Raw genomic sequence first — 16,202 nt, 5'->3', positions numbered from 1 at the left:
GATTTGTTATATTCGTGACACGACACAGTATATGTACTTTGTAGGTAAATTCGAATGCAACGGGAATCGTACCTGAAAATTACAATGCCAGCTATATATACACACGTAACCAGGAATTGGCTAGGGTGCACCGGTCGTTTCATTCCATGAGCCACCCGATCCACCCAAGACTAATTCCATTTTTTATTTTTTATTTTTTATTTTTTGTATTTTTCTGAATTTGACCCTTTTTTGTGATAATATATATGTATATACATACACACTTATATATACATATATTACAATAGGAAATCTTCTTCAATTATGAAGACAAGTTTGATTCCATCTATCTTCTAATTTCTGACTATAATTTCAAATTTATAAGTGCTAAACTTTTACTTACATTAATCTAGCAAAACAATGTTATTTGATTAAACTTTCCCCATTCTTTCGTGTTATTATACATTTGCTTAAATTTTTTCTTCAAAGAATTTAATTCATAGATATAAATTTAATCCTTAATATATGATGTGAGTCTCATTTGAAAGAGAAAATTCTACCTAGTTCTCTACTTTCCCACTCAACGATTAGCATGTAAATGAATTGTAAGGGCAAAAAGATTGATTGGAGAATAAATGATAGAATAAGAACATACGTGATTGAACAATTTTAGTGTTTTATTCATATACACATGTTGTTCACATTATACATACATGAAAACAATGAACTCACAGATTCATAGTATCACATTTTAATTCAACCACCAAATCTTGTTCTTTATGCTTTTTTGAATTGGATGCTACACTGGAATTCAATCAGTAAATGGAATCTTCGACATCATGTTCATGGCCACATATCTTCAACCAGATGGTTTGCAGTCCAGCAGCAGATCATCTCATCTTCTTGATAGGGCCTCTCGGGATCCTGTTGAGGACTGTAGAGTCCAGCTTCCTGTAGAATGTATGGAGGTCATGGCTTCCTCTCACAGCCAGATGATTGACTTCGTCCTCGTACCGCTCGTACAGCGCTGGCAGCGTGTGGATGCACAGAAGACCTGGAACCAGGCAAATGCATCATCATTGCAGGAGATGGAGGAGTTGATCAGTGTAATGCTTTGTTCTCTCTGTGTGATGCTTACCAAGATATAAGAGGCTCAAGGAGCTGCAGCAGCTTCCCACTATGGAAACCACCCAAAGCGATGCAATTGCCTGCAGAAGGAAAGCAGTATAAGACTTGAAGGAATGGAGAGAGTTGAAATTGATTCAGATATAGACATGCTGGTTAAGGTGTCAAACCAGGAGACGAATCCTCCTCAGCTTTTGCTAAACGTTGTTGGAAATATTTCTTGTCCTATTGGGCTGCCTGTAATCTTATTGATGCGTGAACCAAACCAAGGTATGAAGGAGAGGGGCAAGGAGAGCTTAAGCTGCTATGAATGGACCTCTTATATTTGTAAGGTGTTCAGAAAGGAAAGCATTGTGACACTGGATGAAAATAGAGAGGGGTAGATATCATTTGATGTGTTAAGTAAAAATAAAGAGGGACATATACAACTAGTTGTAAGCCAATTAAAGAAAAGGAGCGCTCCACAAATATTGATTAGCTATCGAGTGAAATTAGAGATTGACAAATATAGGATTTGAACTCACAAACAACTTTGATAATCCTAGGAGTTATTACAAATGGGCCAGATATATCATCAAGTGTTAAACAACAAGACAAACCCTCCTTGGTATATCGCTAAATGTTTTGTTGATATTTTTTTAAAATCTTGGACTGTTTTTGACAAGGATCTGCAGATGACCAATAATCCCAAAAACATTTATAAGTTTCAACATTCCCACTCACATACATGCAAGCTAAGCTAGGCGCTAAAATAAAACCCAAGTGAAAGGACATTACACAAGTATTGATTAAATATCATGTGAAAATAAAAAACGATAGATACAATATTTGGATTCACAACCTGCTCTAATATCATGATAAAAATTTTGAATATTATGACAAAATCTTAAAAAGTTTGAGTTATTGAAAAATAATTAAATATATTTATAAGCTTTAATTATTGCAATATTACAAGATCACACAAGATCTAGAAAAATGATTGGTCATTAGAACTTGATATGCAGGGTGTAGGTTGTATAGAATGCTTACATATATACATAGTTAGAAAAAGAAGGTAGTAAAGAGTTCATGTACCAAGAGAAACAGCTTGAGATCTTTTCCGCTTGCAATGTCATGGAGGACGGAGATGCCTCTAGTAAGTTTGGCATGGAAGGACAATGAGAATTTCCTAAAAGCATCCTCTGATAAAATGACCTTGGGGATTCTTGGAGGATATCTACAAGATCAAAAAGAGGAGTTTGGAATGCAACCCAAAAGCTGAAGTTATTAATCTCACACATGAATATTTTCTTAACATCAATAAACACAGATACGGAAGAATACCGGTCCATCAGAGCTGCAACATTCGACCAGATGAACACGACGAGCATGGTTGTGATGGAGATGTGGCACAGCAGCGTGAGGAAATGGTACTCAGCCACCTCAAACAGGAACCAGATGACTGTGGCCCCGGCGAGGACTCCTGCCGACAAGTACTTGTTCCTCCACAGCAAGATGTCAGCAACTACAACCCCACGCAGACATAACATCAAACATCCGTTATGCTTTAGGGTTGCTAATGCAGAATGCCACAACGAACACATCGTCGATCGATTCATAAGATCACTAACCTTTTTCTCCGCCAAGAAGATCGTGAAGGGGTCTTCTTCGCCTGGTAGTGGATTTGGGCTGCTCGTTGGAATCAGAATCGTAAATGATCCGCGGCATGTCTTCCACGTGTGCTTCGACGGCTGCTGCTGATGGCCGGGCATGGCGATGCGGGTCCTTATCAAGAACATTTGGATTCTAATCTTACTGCCAAAGTGTTGGGAACGAGGGAAAAGGAATAACTTTCAGGTGAGATTTCTGGGAGTGGGACTGTGGGAGGAATCATGGATTGCTTCGGCCACAGGAACAGAGGAACGGGAAGAGCTGGTGTCTCCACCTGTTTCGAGTGCAACACCTTCTCTACTTCAGCAGCTATGCCATCATCTGGCTCGGAGCGAAGAAACCTGATGACACATGAGCTTGCGAGGGAAAAGAGGGTGAGAAAGGAATCACATTCTTATAGGACTATGTTGTGCCTAAGTTTCAGATTAAGGACTTGTAAACGGAAGCAAACGACGCTTCAATGTTAGGGGTGATCACTGTTCGGTTCGAACCAGAACCGAACTGAATCGATCCGGAGGATCCGAATCGAAATTGAAATAGAAGATTCTAAACCAGTTAAATATTTAAACATTAATAAATTCTCTGTTGTGGTGATTAATACTTTACATTGACTTGAGTTCGATAGAGTATTTTTTTTTCTTTTTTATCAATCAAAACAGGTGAATTAAATCGGAACTGAAACTAGACTGCCTGAAACTGTCTGAAACCGATTTGATGTTTCGATAATCAAAATTTTTACCAATTAAAAATAAAATATGATAATCAATTATAATATCTCATCATCAAATTAATACATTAAATATTAAAATCCAACAAATGAAATTTTGATAGTTCAACCTTTGCTTAGTAGACTTACTACAACATCACCAAAAACAAATAATGTAAGAGTAAGAATTTATTGGATAGATTTTAAATTCTTTAACCTTTGACAACTGCTTCATTAATTTTCTTATAAGAAAACCTAAGAAGTACATGGAAACATGAGATATTATTCATTTATAACCAGAAACATTATTCTTATAAGCAGTTGTTCCATGGCCTAGTTCAAGCATAAATAAGTACCTCAGATCAGGTATCGAATCTGGACTTTGCGTAATGTGCACAACAAGAATGCATTTCAAGCAGTCTTTCCTATAAATAGGAGCATCAATAATACGATAAATATATATGATGATTCTCAGCAGAACAATCAAACAACCGCACATGCACCAAGGAAATGTTAAGTTCGTGATTACTGAACCTCCCTCAACCACAAATGGAACACGGCAAGCAATGCTTGATGGTAGGACTGTTTCAAGTGCTTGCAGGTGCTTCTGATTTTGCATCTGTCGAGATTTCCTCAGTCTTCTCCACTTCTCCAATTTTTTGCACAATTTCTGCTTGCTCTATGATAACACAGGAAATCAGTACCAGATCATATATAAACAATATATCTACATGGTTAAAGTAGCAACTAGAATCTACTTGGAATGGCAAACAATGAATCTGCGAACTGAGCTAATTAAGCAAGTTTAGCTGCAGAAATTTCAGGGATGAATATTATCAAAGAAATCATAAACTTTATATTTCCAGAACCTACTTCTTCCTCACAAGAAAAGTATTCCAAATGGAAAAGGGACTTCTTAACCTGATTTAACTGTGATCATTGTTAGGGTGATGTTAACAGCCTGTTTTAATAGAGAAAGCCAGGGACAAGAGAACATAATAAGAGAGCAGGAGAGAAGTGGAAAGATTGGAGAAAAATCAGTTCTTTCCGAGATCTCTTGTTTTGCTCCTGAACCGGAGACATTTGGTGAGAAGTGAAGAGAATCAGGTTACTTATGTATTTCTCTTTTTTACCTAATTTTCCCAACTTTTATATTATCTTTTTTTTTTTCATTTAACAAAGTGATGAGAAGTGGAGAAAAGCAGAAAGGCACTTAGGAAGCTGAGAGGGTCCTGGCTGAGGTACATGAGGGGCTACGCAGAGAGCATATTGATGGGTGAACCGATGTCATAGCATTCAAAGTGCTGCAAAAGGGATTTTGCGACAAGGATATTATTAGTAAGTTGAAGAAGGATGCCATGGGCGACCAATGCCAGAGATTTTCCGGAATCCAACATCAACAAATGATTCCTCTAAGCCCGATAGACTGCACCTAGCCTTTGTCCGATGGGAAATAGACCTCCTCAACCCTTTTCAATGCAGAATTCTCAATGTAAGGTCGACCAATTCACCAAGTGGGTGAAAGCCAAGCCACTAGCCTCTATAGAATCATAGGTGGAGAGTTTTGTGTAGAAGAACATTACTACAAGGTTCAAAACCCCATGAGCTATGTCATACTCTAGAAGTTCAATTCGATGACCCATCCTCAAACCAATAGGCTCACTAACGTGAGATACCAGAACCAGGTCACTTCACAAAGCGTGTCGTTGATGCAAAGGGGATATGTGTCAATGAACTACTTAGTATCTTGTGGGCTTCCTAGACTACGCCAAAGACCGCATCGGGAGAATCTCCCTCGAAAGAATCCCCTTTAGCCTAGCCTATGGTACTGAGACAATCTTACCTCCTAAAGTCATTTTTTCAACACCTCAAATAGAGGGCTTTGAGGAAACAACCTTTCTTCGAAGAGGGACTTCGCACAAACCTAAACCCCATTGGTGAGGACAAGGAAACATATGTTAAAGTACAAGAGAGCTCTAACAAAACTAAATAATTGAGGTGTTCGTCAGCAAGGCATCGACTTAGGTGATTTGTCCTTTGAAAAGTTAAAGTCAAGGATCAGACTCACTTAAGGGGAAAACTAGCATTGAACTAGGAAGGGCCTTAAAGGGTCATTAAAGTCATTCGAGATGAAAACTCGAAACAACCAAAGGAACAACACTCCCTCGAACTTGACATATATCGAACCTTAGAAAATTTTATCCCTAACTTGTATTTCGAGCAAAACACATGATATAGCAAAAAATTCTTCATTGATACTTTGAAATTTTTTTACATTATACAAGTCAGGTCCTTACACAAGATTCAAAAGTGATTCATTAGATTCCGACCCACAAAAACGAAAGGACAAGGAGATTTAAGGGGTTATAAATATGTTGACAACTTCTATTCCAGAGGCACCGACGCCTTCATCCAATAGGGACGTTGAGTTATCGTTGAAGTCGATGTGGGTCTCCATTGACACCAACTTGTCCTTCGGCAAGTCAATGCAAGGATTTTCTTCAACTTGGAGGTCAAGATACTTGGTTTTTGTTTGGGTGATAGCAGGAGATATCCACACTTGAAGGATGCATCCCCCACTCGAAGAAGGCAATCCCTCCGACTCCTTATAGGCTGCAACCGTCTCAATTGCTAGCTTCTGAGCCAATGCTTTCTCAACCTGAAGTTGCTTCATTAGATCAAATATCTTTGTCTTTTGCATATTGATTTCTCCTTGAAGCTTTAGCAACTAATCTTGCATCTGACAGTTGTGCTCCCGGATCATATTCAATTGGTTCGCTTGTCAGCCATTCTTCTCAGCAAGGGCATCAATGCACTATTGTTCCTCGATCAACCTTGTTTCCCGATTGACAGGCTTTGCCTTCAGCTTCACAATTATTCATGGATCGGCCCGCTCTTTCCTCAACCTCAAGCTTATCCTTCTCCTCACTTAGGAAGGAGACGATGCTCCCTGAGTCACAAAACCGATCAATAATCCCCATCAAATAGTGGTTATGCTGCACCAGAAGAAACATGTTAGAATACTGAGGTGAAAAACCCAACAGGGAACTTAGCAAATTGGAAGAACTTACCACCACAACATGTTTAGTCACCTCTTCGATCATCACCTCGAAGGGCAATGTGTCAACCTCCTTGGCTAGAGGAGGGATGAGAACCCCTCGGAGGTATTAGCTGACTAAGTGCCCATCCTTCCATATCGCATCAGATGCCTTTAACGAGTACCATCGTGCCTTCAAGGGTTCTCCTTCCATCAGGTCAAGCAAGTTCGACGCCTGGAGGGCAACGAAAGGTGCCAATTTGCATTTGCACAAGTCATGCATGTATTGATGCCACGATCTTTTTGACGTTGATCCTGCCTTAGGCACTGGGGTGTCCGGGTAGCACTGTCCGATGCCACCTCAACGTGGAGGCTAAATATCCTCCCTTCATCACCACCCCATGCTTTCAGGACGACTTGACCTCAATCGATGCCTCGACTGGCACACTCCTCTCTAGCACCCAGGTCATTGAAGTTGTCAACAAAGCTAAGACAATCGAACTCCTCGATGGAATTCGCATGGAAGCAAGAGCTATCGAGGCAACCACCTTTCGCTTTAGCTTCGTGAGATCCATTCATGCAACGAGGTGTCAAGTCAAACATTAGGAAAATAATGCTAAAATGAAAAGGAACGAAACACAAAGACGTACCCCAAGGACCTGGGCTTAGGTTAACATCGATCAATCGATCTTCGACTCTTTGTTTGATAACTAAGGAAGAGGAGAGGATCACTACCAAACGAAGCATCGAGCCCTTCTTCAACTGATGTCCCATCTGAAGAAGATGACACCCTCCCTAACCTCGACGTTAGGCTATCCAAGGATAGGACTTCAACACCCTCGACCGTGATCTAAACCTCATGATCCCTTGAGTTAAAGGCACGCCACCATTTTCAAAACCTAGACTTCAAATCCATGGATGAAGACCCTCGTGCATAAAAGGCTTTTAAAACAACAATATATAGTCTCAAATGCATAAATCCTCAGTAGAGTCTACACAGCTTAGAAAAAGCACACAAATGGAAGATACAACAAATTAAGTGAGGACACAAAAATTGAACCTTTCCCTCTCTCTATCTCATATATAGACCCTAATGATAAAGAGAGATTTCACTGGCTTTTGAATTATACGAAGAAATTCCCATAGAAAGATAACTAAAGGACAATTGCATCTTGATCCAATTTAGTATAGCCTCCCTTCTTTGAAAGATAGATCTTTCAATCATCAAGGGATCGAGACTCGAAAGAGGTGGAAAAGGCCATTTCCTTCATCCGAGAAAAAAAGGAGTGCTTTAAAAGGACTAAGGGGCTGCAAGCTAGGAGGCTATGGACTCAAGAAGCCTTAGAGTGAGGCCTCTTCCGCCCCAAAAAAGGCCCTTTATAGGGCATCAGCATCAAACATCTTTTCACCTTTTATGTCCTCAATTTCCCACTAAGATATTTCCCATTCAAGGATTCTCACTCACCCAATTCTCGCTTACCAAGAAGGTTGACCAACACGTGCGATGACATTTGACCCACCTGCCAAATCAAATCCCAAAGAAGATCACTCGATGTGCCCTGCTGGGTTAAGCATTGTGAATCATCTGATATGCCCTCCTTGAGCAAAGCATCACAGATCATCCGATGCACCCTCCTCGGGCTAAGAATCATGATCACCCAATGCGCCCTAGTCAAGCTAAGCATCCTAGATCACCTTATGGGCCCTTCTCATATTAAACACTATGGATCACCTTGTGTGTCCTTATGCTAAGCATCACCACCTGATGTGCCCTCCTCGAGCTAAGTATCATAGATCATCCGATGTGTCCTCCGAGGATCGAGTATCAAGGACCACCCAATGCAGCCACCTTAGGCTAAACACCATGGATTACTCAATGTGCCTTCCTCAAGTAAGCATCACAGACCACCCAATGTGCCCTCATTTGCATCGTGATTTATCTGATGTGCCCTCATTGAGCTAAACATCTTCCTCCAGCTAAGCATGGTAGACCACCCAATACACCCTCCTCGGGCTAAGCAAAGCGGATTGCCCGATGCTCTCCTTAGGCTAAGCAAAATGGATTACTCGATATGCCCTCTTCAGGCTACACATCACAAATTGCCCGTTGCACCCTCCTCGGGCTAAGCAAAGCGGATTGCTCAATGCTCTCCTTAGGCAATAACCATAATGGATCACTCGATATGCTCTCTTTGAGCTAAGCATCACAGATCGTCCGATGCACCCTCCTTGAGGTCATCATAGATCACCCAATAGGCCATCCTCGGGCTAAGTATTTTTTATTACCCGATGCGTCCTTCTCAGGTTAAGCATCATGGATTATCCAATGCACCCACATCGGGCTAAGCATCATGGATCACCTTATGTGCCCTCCTCAAGCTAAGCATCGTGGACCATCCGATGCATCTTTTTAGGACTGAGCATCAAGGACCTCTTCGGGAGGAGCATCGAGGACTGACTGAGATGCCTTCAGGCCAACCATAATGATCCCTCTAAGACACCCAAACTATGAAAGCAACCTTTAACACTCACGAGTCCACCAAAAGCGAGTGTGTCTAAATTATATTTTAGCACCCATTCAGAAACACCCCCCAATACAATTTCAAGGGACAATCGATATGGGAAATATCCATCTTAATCTGTTGCTCAACACATGACAATCACATCACCTATTAATGATAAAAGGTCTCAACTAATGGCTCTACCATGTCAGTAGAAGCCAAACAAAAAATATTATCTAAATATTTTCTGTTTTGCAAAATACTATTCCTAACCGCAAGCATCTAGGAGAGAACCGACTATAAAAGACGAAGATGAATAGGATTACCAAGGTCAGACTCTCTTTTTTTTGTTTACATTCTAATCCCACTTTGAGAGCCTAATTTGAACGTCAAAGAGATCTATTGAGAAGCCCTTCCAATGCCGATCTTTGTGCAAAAAGCACACCTTGGGATCAATACCTCTTCGAGAGATCAAGACGTTGGGTAAGACCAAAATTTTTATATTGATCGAACTCGAACCAAGTCAAGCAGGTCAACACAAATTCAACCACCAACATCAAACCACATGACATGGATTAATGTAACCCAGATGACTTGTCCATCTATACAATAAAGGACAAAAATCTCTACAATGCCACATTGCAAATCCATGTACTTGTCCGTAGCAATTGAAAATCCTAAGGGGTGAATATTTTTGCAAAACATATAACAAAAATGTTTAATGTATTATTTTTAGGTTGTTGTACTAACCATGCTTTTTTATGAGTTTTCGAGTATCTACCAGTTATTTTCTTTTATCAACGATTTTCGTTGACCTTACAAAAACTTATTAATTATACCAACTCTTAAGTTTTCAGTATTAACAATATTTGAGGGAATTATTTACAGTAACAACATTATTTGAGGGAATTATCTATCAATTTAAAGTCAAGCAAAGTTTAGACAATATTCACTAGCACAAGATCTTATGATTCAATGATCTTGATTTTACAATCTAAATTAAAATGGCCTTAAACAATTCATGATCATAACAAATAGATCAGTTTTGTCAACTAAACAACTCATAGGTTTGGTAATATCCAACTTAATCATTTATTCTTGTATTAGACAGTTGTTTTCTATGAATTATTGAGATATTTCCTATATTTTGAACTAAGTAATTTGTGATAATAAACTTACAAGAAATTTGAAAAGATCACCAGTAAAACATTTAATGTCAGAATAATATTATATATTTTTTAAGGACAGAGACAGTTAAAATTCAATAATTTTATTATTTGTTAAATCTTAATTAATTATATTGACATTTTTTAAGCAAGAAATCTAAATTAAGTAAATTATGATATTTGTTTCTTGACATATTAATTAACTTCACAGAAAATAAGGTTTCTTGAGTTATGATTTGATCTAGCTCAAGGCCTTCTATGATTTGCAATATGATCCCAATTTTGACAAAATTGTTCAATTCTTGATGCAATATCGAGTGTTTCCATGGGTAACTAATCTTCATCGGTGAATTTTATGTTAGTCTACATAAAACAGATCCTTCTAATTACAGAAGATCCATGCATAAACCACATCAAGAGAGCAAGTTTTCTATCACATAGATATAATTTTGTGAGCTTGAATTTGAAGATCTGAAATCAAGATCTGTATATGCAAAATACCAAACTTCAGATGGATGATATGTAGGTCAAGGAAGTATAGGCTAATAAACCAGTAAACTATCAAACTATTAATACTTCTAATGGAGATCATTCATGTGAATATATGAGCAAATGCGTTCATAATGATGCCATTATGAAGCCTACAAGGATTTTAGTTGTATATACAAGCATCAGAACTACTATATATTAGAAGTCCAAGGCTAAAAAGTATCCAAACATACAAGGTTAACTTAATAAATATGAGGTTGTAATCAATTTACCTTCATCGTCACTATCTTCAAAATCATCATCCATAGCATCACCTCCCATATTACCAAAATTCTGCACATGAGATACATGTATAACATAAATTAATTGATAAACGAAAAATTAGTAGGAAGAAGGGTATACTGAAGTGGTCATTACTGAGAAATCCATCCCTCCCAAGTCCAAATCACCAGGACCTGATAAAGTGAAAAAAAACACAGATTTTAGTACTTGCAAATGGTGTACAAAATGCAAAATCATGGAATCAATTTTACCACCAAATATATGCATAAAAGATTAAATTTGATCCATAGAATTGAACAAACTGAATCATTAAAGGTTCTAAATCCCCTGCAAGTCACTCTCCAAGCATGTCTTGAGTATAAACGGCCTACTCTTGTTCTTAATATTATGAGTTATTTATCTGCAATATGATGATTCTCAAGGTTCTTTAGTTCTTCGGACATAATTAATTCTAAAAAGATGCAAGTCCAAAAAAATCTATTTAATGTCTGAATGAGTCAATATGCAGTGCTCATATGAAAAGGCAATGTGATTGATACATAGTATATATTCCACAAAGCCAGGTCGAATACAAGATAGAAGAGTATATGGCAAATGCTAAATAAGAAGGGCGCAATATAGCATAAAAATAGCATTAATATAAATTGTATAGTGCTTTTTTTCACCTATCATTAGTTTATAAAAATAATAAATTATGTATAATGGTTTCTCAAGTAACAGCATCTACATATGTATGCAAATCATACCTCAAGTATCCTTGAAGAACACAAGGAAGAAATTAGAAATGTGTATATATACTTATGAAGATGAAAGCAAGTTTCTAAGTATCTACTATGAAAAATCATTAATACAAAAAAGTTTCTAACATGTCAATTCATTCCTGCCAGATGTTTTTGATGCAGTGATTTAAAAAGCGCTAGACGCCAAAATGCGCTAAGGTCCAAAAATTCCCGAGGCGTTAGGCGCTTGCCCGAGCGAAACGAGACGCTAAAATATAAAAATATATAATATAATTAATAAATATAATTATTTAAATAAAAAATATCATTAAATTAAGAAAATCGGGTACAAAATCACAATAAATAAATAAATCATAATAGTATTTTTTATTTTTTTAAATAAAAAATATACTATTAAATAAATAAAAATTAATAGTATTATAATCGAAATAATATATTATTAATCTAATAAATAAAAATACTATTATTAGTATATAGTTAGTAGTATACTATTAATATACTATTAACAGTATAGTGAGAAGACCGAGGCTGCTGAGGCAACGGCAGCGGTAGCAGGCGACAGCCGTAGCTGGAGCGGGAGAGGCGGCGACAGCAGGAGCGACGAGCGACAGTGGGAGTGGGAGCGGGAGCTGCAAGCGGTAGCGAGTGCGGCGAGCGACAACGAGAGCGGCGACAGCAGCAGCGAGCGACGACAGCAGCGACGAGAAACGATTGTGGCAGCGGCGAGCAGTCGGCGAGCAGCGATTGTGGCAGCGGCGAGTAGCGACAGTAGCAGCGAGCAGTGATAGTGGTAGCGGCAAGCGATAGCGGAGAAGAAATCTCGACGGCAAAATCGCGAGTGTTAGGGTTGGGGAAGTCGCGGAAATCGCGAGAGGAAGCCTAATATCGATGATTTAGTTGGTTCGATTGAACCAACTAAAGCACCAGAGACCAACCAGACCTAAAAAATCTGGTTATGTCGCCTGGTTTAACCCAGGCGCTCGCCCAAAGCGCCCAGGCGGCGCCTCTTTGAAGCGAGGCGCTCGGGCCTCGCCTCGCCCGAACGCCTATTGAAATCACTGCTTTGATGTAGTAAAGGGTCCCAATGAAGCCCTTGTCGGTCTCCAATCACCTCATCACTGAAAGATGAGGGTAACGCCCATATCTCCTAACTCATTCCTCTTTTTCTCTGCCTTGACCACCTCATCTTACTCGTATCATTTTCCTCGTCTCAGTTAACTCTAGTTATAGAACACAGCATATAACAGAGATGTATCTACTTAACTCTCGAGATGCATGGACTTGTGTCTAGTTATCCAGTAGACCCACATCCGGCGAGTACTAGATACTCCTGGGTCAGCTTCTAAGCCAGACTATATCACCCAAATGCACAACATCAATATGAAATGCCCAAAATGCATAAAATTGTTAAATGTAAGTTGCAAAGCATTTACCAAATACATGATTTGGGCTCAGATTAGACACTTAATATTGCAACAAAATCCATATGTATGAATGGTGGTAATGATAAAAATTGGTTTGTTTGGTTGTCCAACAGAGCAGATATTGTCCATTATGCTTCTCGACGTTTCAAGATATGCACTTTGCAGAAGTCTCACAGCACAATACCTAATCCAAAATGTATGGCCCACCTAGTCAATCCACATAAGCACTAACAAAGGGCCCTGGCACGAGGCATAATGTGAGCATGCTCAGAAGTTTGAAAAATGTATATACTAGCAACAGAAACTCTAGTTTGATTCTCATATTGGCTGTGGATTTGCTAGAGACTATTATTTGACTATAATACCAAAAATACTACTTCAGGTCACAGTTCCCCATTATGAATATTTGTGTGTTCATTTAGAGTTAGTATAAGCACATAAATGATGTGCATCATGTGATATCCATCCTCTTCATGCAACTATAAGAAACGGTATAAACAATAAGGAGGTGTACCATTAGCATCTTCGTCTACCCACTTATCCCAATCAACTTTGACATAGTGAGGAGCCTTTCCATCACCACGCAGAAGCTTTTTCCACCATCCTTTCTCTGCTTTTTCTACCACACAGAAGATAGATCTGACACCAACATTTATTTTGCTTGCCTAGTGGATGGCATTGTTTAAGGAAGAATAAACGACTAGGAACAAAAAAATATGACAAATCAGTTCATGATTGATAATAAAACCATACCTCCTTATTTACTTTATCATAAAGATCCATTTTTAACTCATAAGTGCTATTTCCAGCACCGGCAGTGGCCGAAAATGTGAAAATGCCATCAGGTTCCAGATTAACTTTTGCATCTTTTGCATCGGGCAATTGAACAGTGATGTAAATTTTGTCAAGCCTCTGAGCCCATTTGACTTCAGGATGACGACTGAGAAAAGTAGCAAATAATATGTCAGACAACTTATTAAAAGATAAATAACCATAAAGGTGCATGAGGCTCTTAAATCACAGAGGTACAACCTTATACACCATACAAAATAATATATATCTATTGCTAGAAATCACACCATCAACGAGCACAGGCAAGTAAATAATATATACAAACATGTTCATCCCAATTTTAAAATCAAGCTGTTAAACTTTTAGCCTATGCCAAATCATCCACAAGCTTAAACTGACAGATGAACCACAATTTATTCATTAATATTATAACCCTCTAACTCATAAGTGGGTTGGCAAAATGGTCACAGCCCAACACATGAAACTCTGAATTAAATTGGGAGGAAAAATATAGTTTCTAGAATGGAAAACTTCCAAGAAATCCTCTAGAGATGAGGAGTTTTCTTGATTTCGCTGGTTATTAGAGGAGATTCATAATTCATTTAAGGGTTTGGTATGACGATGTGGAGACTCGGACACAGACATCCAATGCCAATATCATGTTGGATTTTTAATCTGTCAAATCATCTAACAGCTTAAACTAATAGATGAGACAGTGTTTATTCGTTTATATACTAATAAAGCCAATAACCATGTATTAAAAACCTATAAAAGCCACAAACATGTGTTTCCTGGAACACCAGATAAATGGGACGTTTTTGGAACTGGTTTGTTGCATTGCTGTAACGCCAGCTTTTGAACAAACAATTCCGTCAGTTGTGAATAGTCATGTAGCTGTGGCATGTCGAACTTGTTCTCGATGATTTCAAGAGCCAAACAATAGGTGTCGGAACCATTTTGGTACAGCCTTACGGAATCATCACAGGAAAATAAAGTTGCGTGTCACACTTTCCATGAAGAAATGTGACCAATTAACTAACCAATAAAACTACTAAAAAATCGATCTTTTTATGCAATATTCCAATCTACCACATGTTCCTAGTGCCATCCGCACTACAACGAACATCCTATTATGGATTCAAGAAACCAACAGATTAAGTTCACAATAGTGTCTCGTGATATTATATCATACCAACAACTGTCACTAAAGCAGAATTGGGAAGAAATAAGCGAATAGTAGACCAAGGTTCGAAGTTCCTGCGTCGGCAGCACCGGGGTATTTTCCGGCCACCGGAACTACATGTGTCAGAGTCTGGATTCGTGTCGGTGTCGGCGTGGTCAGTGTACCTCCGCCGGAGCGGAAATCCGAGAAAGAGAAAGAAAAGGAAATTCTAAAGTGGCGAAGACACGTTTCGCTCGAAGGAAAACAAATGCATACCTCATATCTAAATAACCCTCTCTCTTTCTTTCTCCGGCGCAATTCTCAGACGAGACGGGGCCGGCCTGCGGCGGCGACGAGGACGACGTCCTAAATGCGCGTCTGCTGTAAGCGAGCGAGACTTCAAAGGGGCTTAAATTGGCTTGGCAACACGTGCTTACCACGTGTTGGGTTATTGCACCAACACTGAGTTTTGATTTAGAACCTTACAATAATCAGATTTGGATTCAACAAAGTTAACTATATTACTTTATATAATTATATAAAGAGGGATATTCTCTAAATGGTGAATGGTACAGTCTGGTCACTGATATTAAGATTAATTTGTTCTTAAACATGACGAAGACAAGCTAACCTAAAGTGTTTTTCTAACTTTTGCCTTTGGAGAAAAACTATGTAATTTGATTATTTACAAATGAGTCTCGCTTGAAATCTTGTCTAAGTCAGAAAGTGATATCACCATTGAAAGTTTTTGGTATTTTTTTCTATTTTTTAGCATTTGAATTATGCATCATTTTTATTTTCTCCTTGTTTTTATATTTCTAACAAATTATAATGCATCCATACAATACTTTTTCACATTTGATTTTCTAAATATGTCAATAATAAATGTAGAAAATTTAGTCAAGAAAAAAGTTTTCTTGATAGGTGATACACTGTTTTTGAAGAAAAATATAAAAATATGATGCCCTATTCAAAATGATCTGAAATATTTAGAAAAACTTTGAATGCAATACTTATGGACATATGTCACTGGTTTTTTATTTTAGAGAATCTTTTTGATATTTTTATAGATTTTTGAGCATATGAATAGTGTGTTATTTTTTTATTTTCTCCTTATTTTTTTCTAATTAGATATTTTTTTTATTAAAT

At 38.2% G+C, this 16,202-nt stretch overlaps 2 protein-coding genes across 4 annotated transcripts; both read right to left on the bottom strand.

Annotated features, from left to right (window-relative positions):
• Positions 1-638: 638 nt before the first annotated feature.
• LOC103972776 (reticulon-like protein B2) lies at positions 639-3,955 on the bottom strand. The gene is made up of 6 exons (XM_009387131.3): positions 3,817-3,955; positions 2,715-3,110; positions 2,428-2,608; positions 2,179-2,320; positions 1,118-1,187; positions 639-1,033 (listed from the first exon to the last, which is right to left on the bottom strand). Exons 2-6 carry the CDS (start codon positions 2,809-2,811, stop codon positions 870-872), a joined length of 654 nt encoding a protein of 217 aa, XP_009385406.2. The 5' UTR covers positions 2,812-3,110; positions 3,817-3,955; the 3' UTR covers positions 639-869.
• On the bottom strand, positions 3,724-15,430 carry LOC135627058 (uncharacterized protein Os08g0359500-like). 3 transcript variants are annotated; one of them, XM_065133010.1, is made up of 6 exons: positions 15,330-15,430; positions 13,853-14,039; positions 13,614-13,764; positions 11,071-11,108; positions 10,926-10,986; positions 3,724-4,139 (listed from the first exon to the last, which is right to left on the bottom strand). In XM_065133010.1, exons 1-6 carry the CDS (start codon positions 15,332-15,334, stop codon positions 4,048-4,050), a joined length of 534 nt encoding a protein of 177 aa, XP_064989082.1. In that variant the 5' UTR covers positions 15,335-15,430; the 3' UTR covers positions 3,724-4,047. The 3 variants fall into 3 exon arrangements, with proteins under 3 accessions (XP_064989082.1, XP_064989083.1, XP_064989081.1); XM_065133011.1 differs by having other exon boundaries at positions 3,724-4,130; XM_065133009.1 differs by lacking the exon at positions 3,724-4,139 and adding an exon at positions 5,696-6,410.
• Positions 15,431-16,202: the final 772 nt, after the last annotated feature.

This window comes from Musa acuminata, chromosome BXJ2-11, assembly GCF_036884655.1.
Source record: "Musa acuminata AAA Group cultivar baxijiao chromosome BXJ2-11, Cavendish_Baxijiao_AAA, whole genome shotgun sequence".
In the NCBI taxonomy this organism is placed as follows: Eukaryota; Viridiplantae; Streptophyta; class Magnoliopsida; order Zingiberales; family Musaceae; genus Musa; species Musa acuminata.
The sequence above is the reverse complement of the archived record's forward strand: the minus strand, read 5'-3'. Positions and strand labels throughout refer to the sequence as shown.

What these genes read in the sequence shown, in the direction of transcription:
- LOC103972776 (XM_009387131.3), bottom strand. Translation starts at nt 2,811, where the DNA reads ATGCCGCGGATCATTTACGATTCTGATTCCAACGAGCAGCCCAAATCC. An exon ending in ATCTCAAGCTGTTTCTCTTG is followed by an intron (nt 1,188 to 2,178) that starts GTACATGAACTC and finishes TTCCTTCTGCAG; the next exon opens with GCAATTGCATCGCTTTGGGT. An exon ending in CTTGAGCCTCTTATATCTTG is followed by an intron (nt 1,034 to 1,117) that starts GTAAGCATCACA and finishes GCCTGGTTCCAG; the next exon opens with GTCTTCTGTGCATCCACACG.
- LOC135627058 (XM_065133009.1), bottom strand. An exon ending in ATGATAAAGTAAATAAGGAG is followed by an intron (nt 13,765 to 13,852) that starts GTATGGTTTTAT and finishes GCCATCCACTAG; the next exon opens with GCAAGCAAAATAAATGTTGG. An exon ending in TGGGAGGGATGGATTTCTCA is followed by an intron (nt 10,987 to 11,070) that starts GTAATGACCACT and finishes TCTCATGTGCAG; the next exon opens with AATTTTGGTAATATGGGAGG.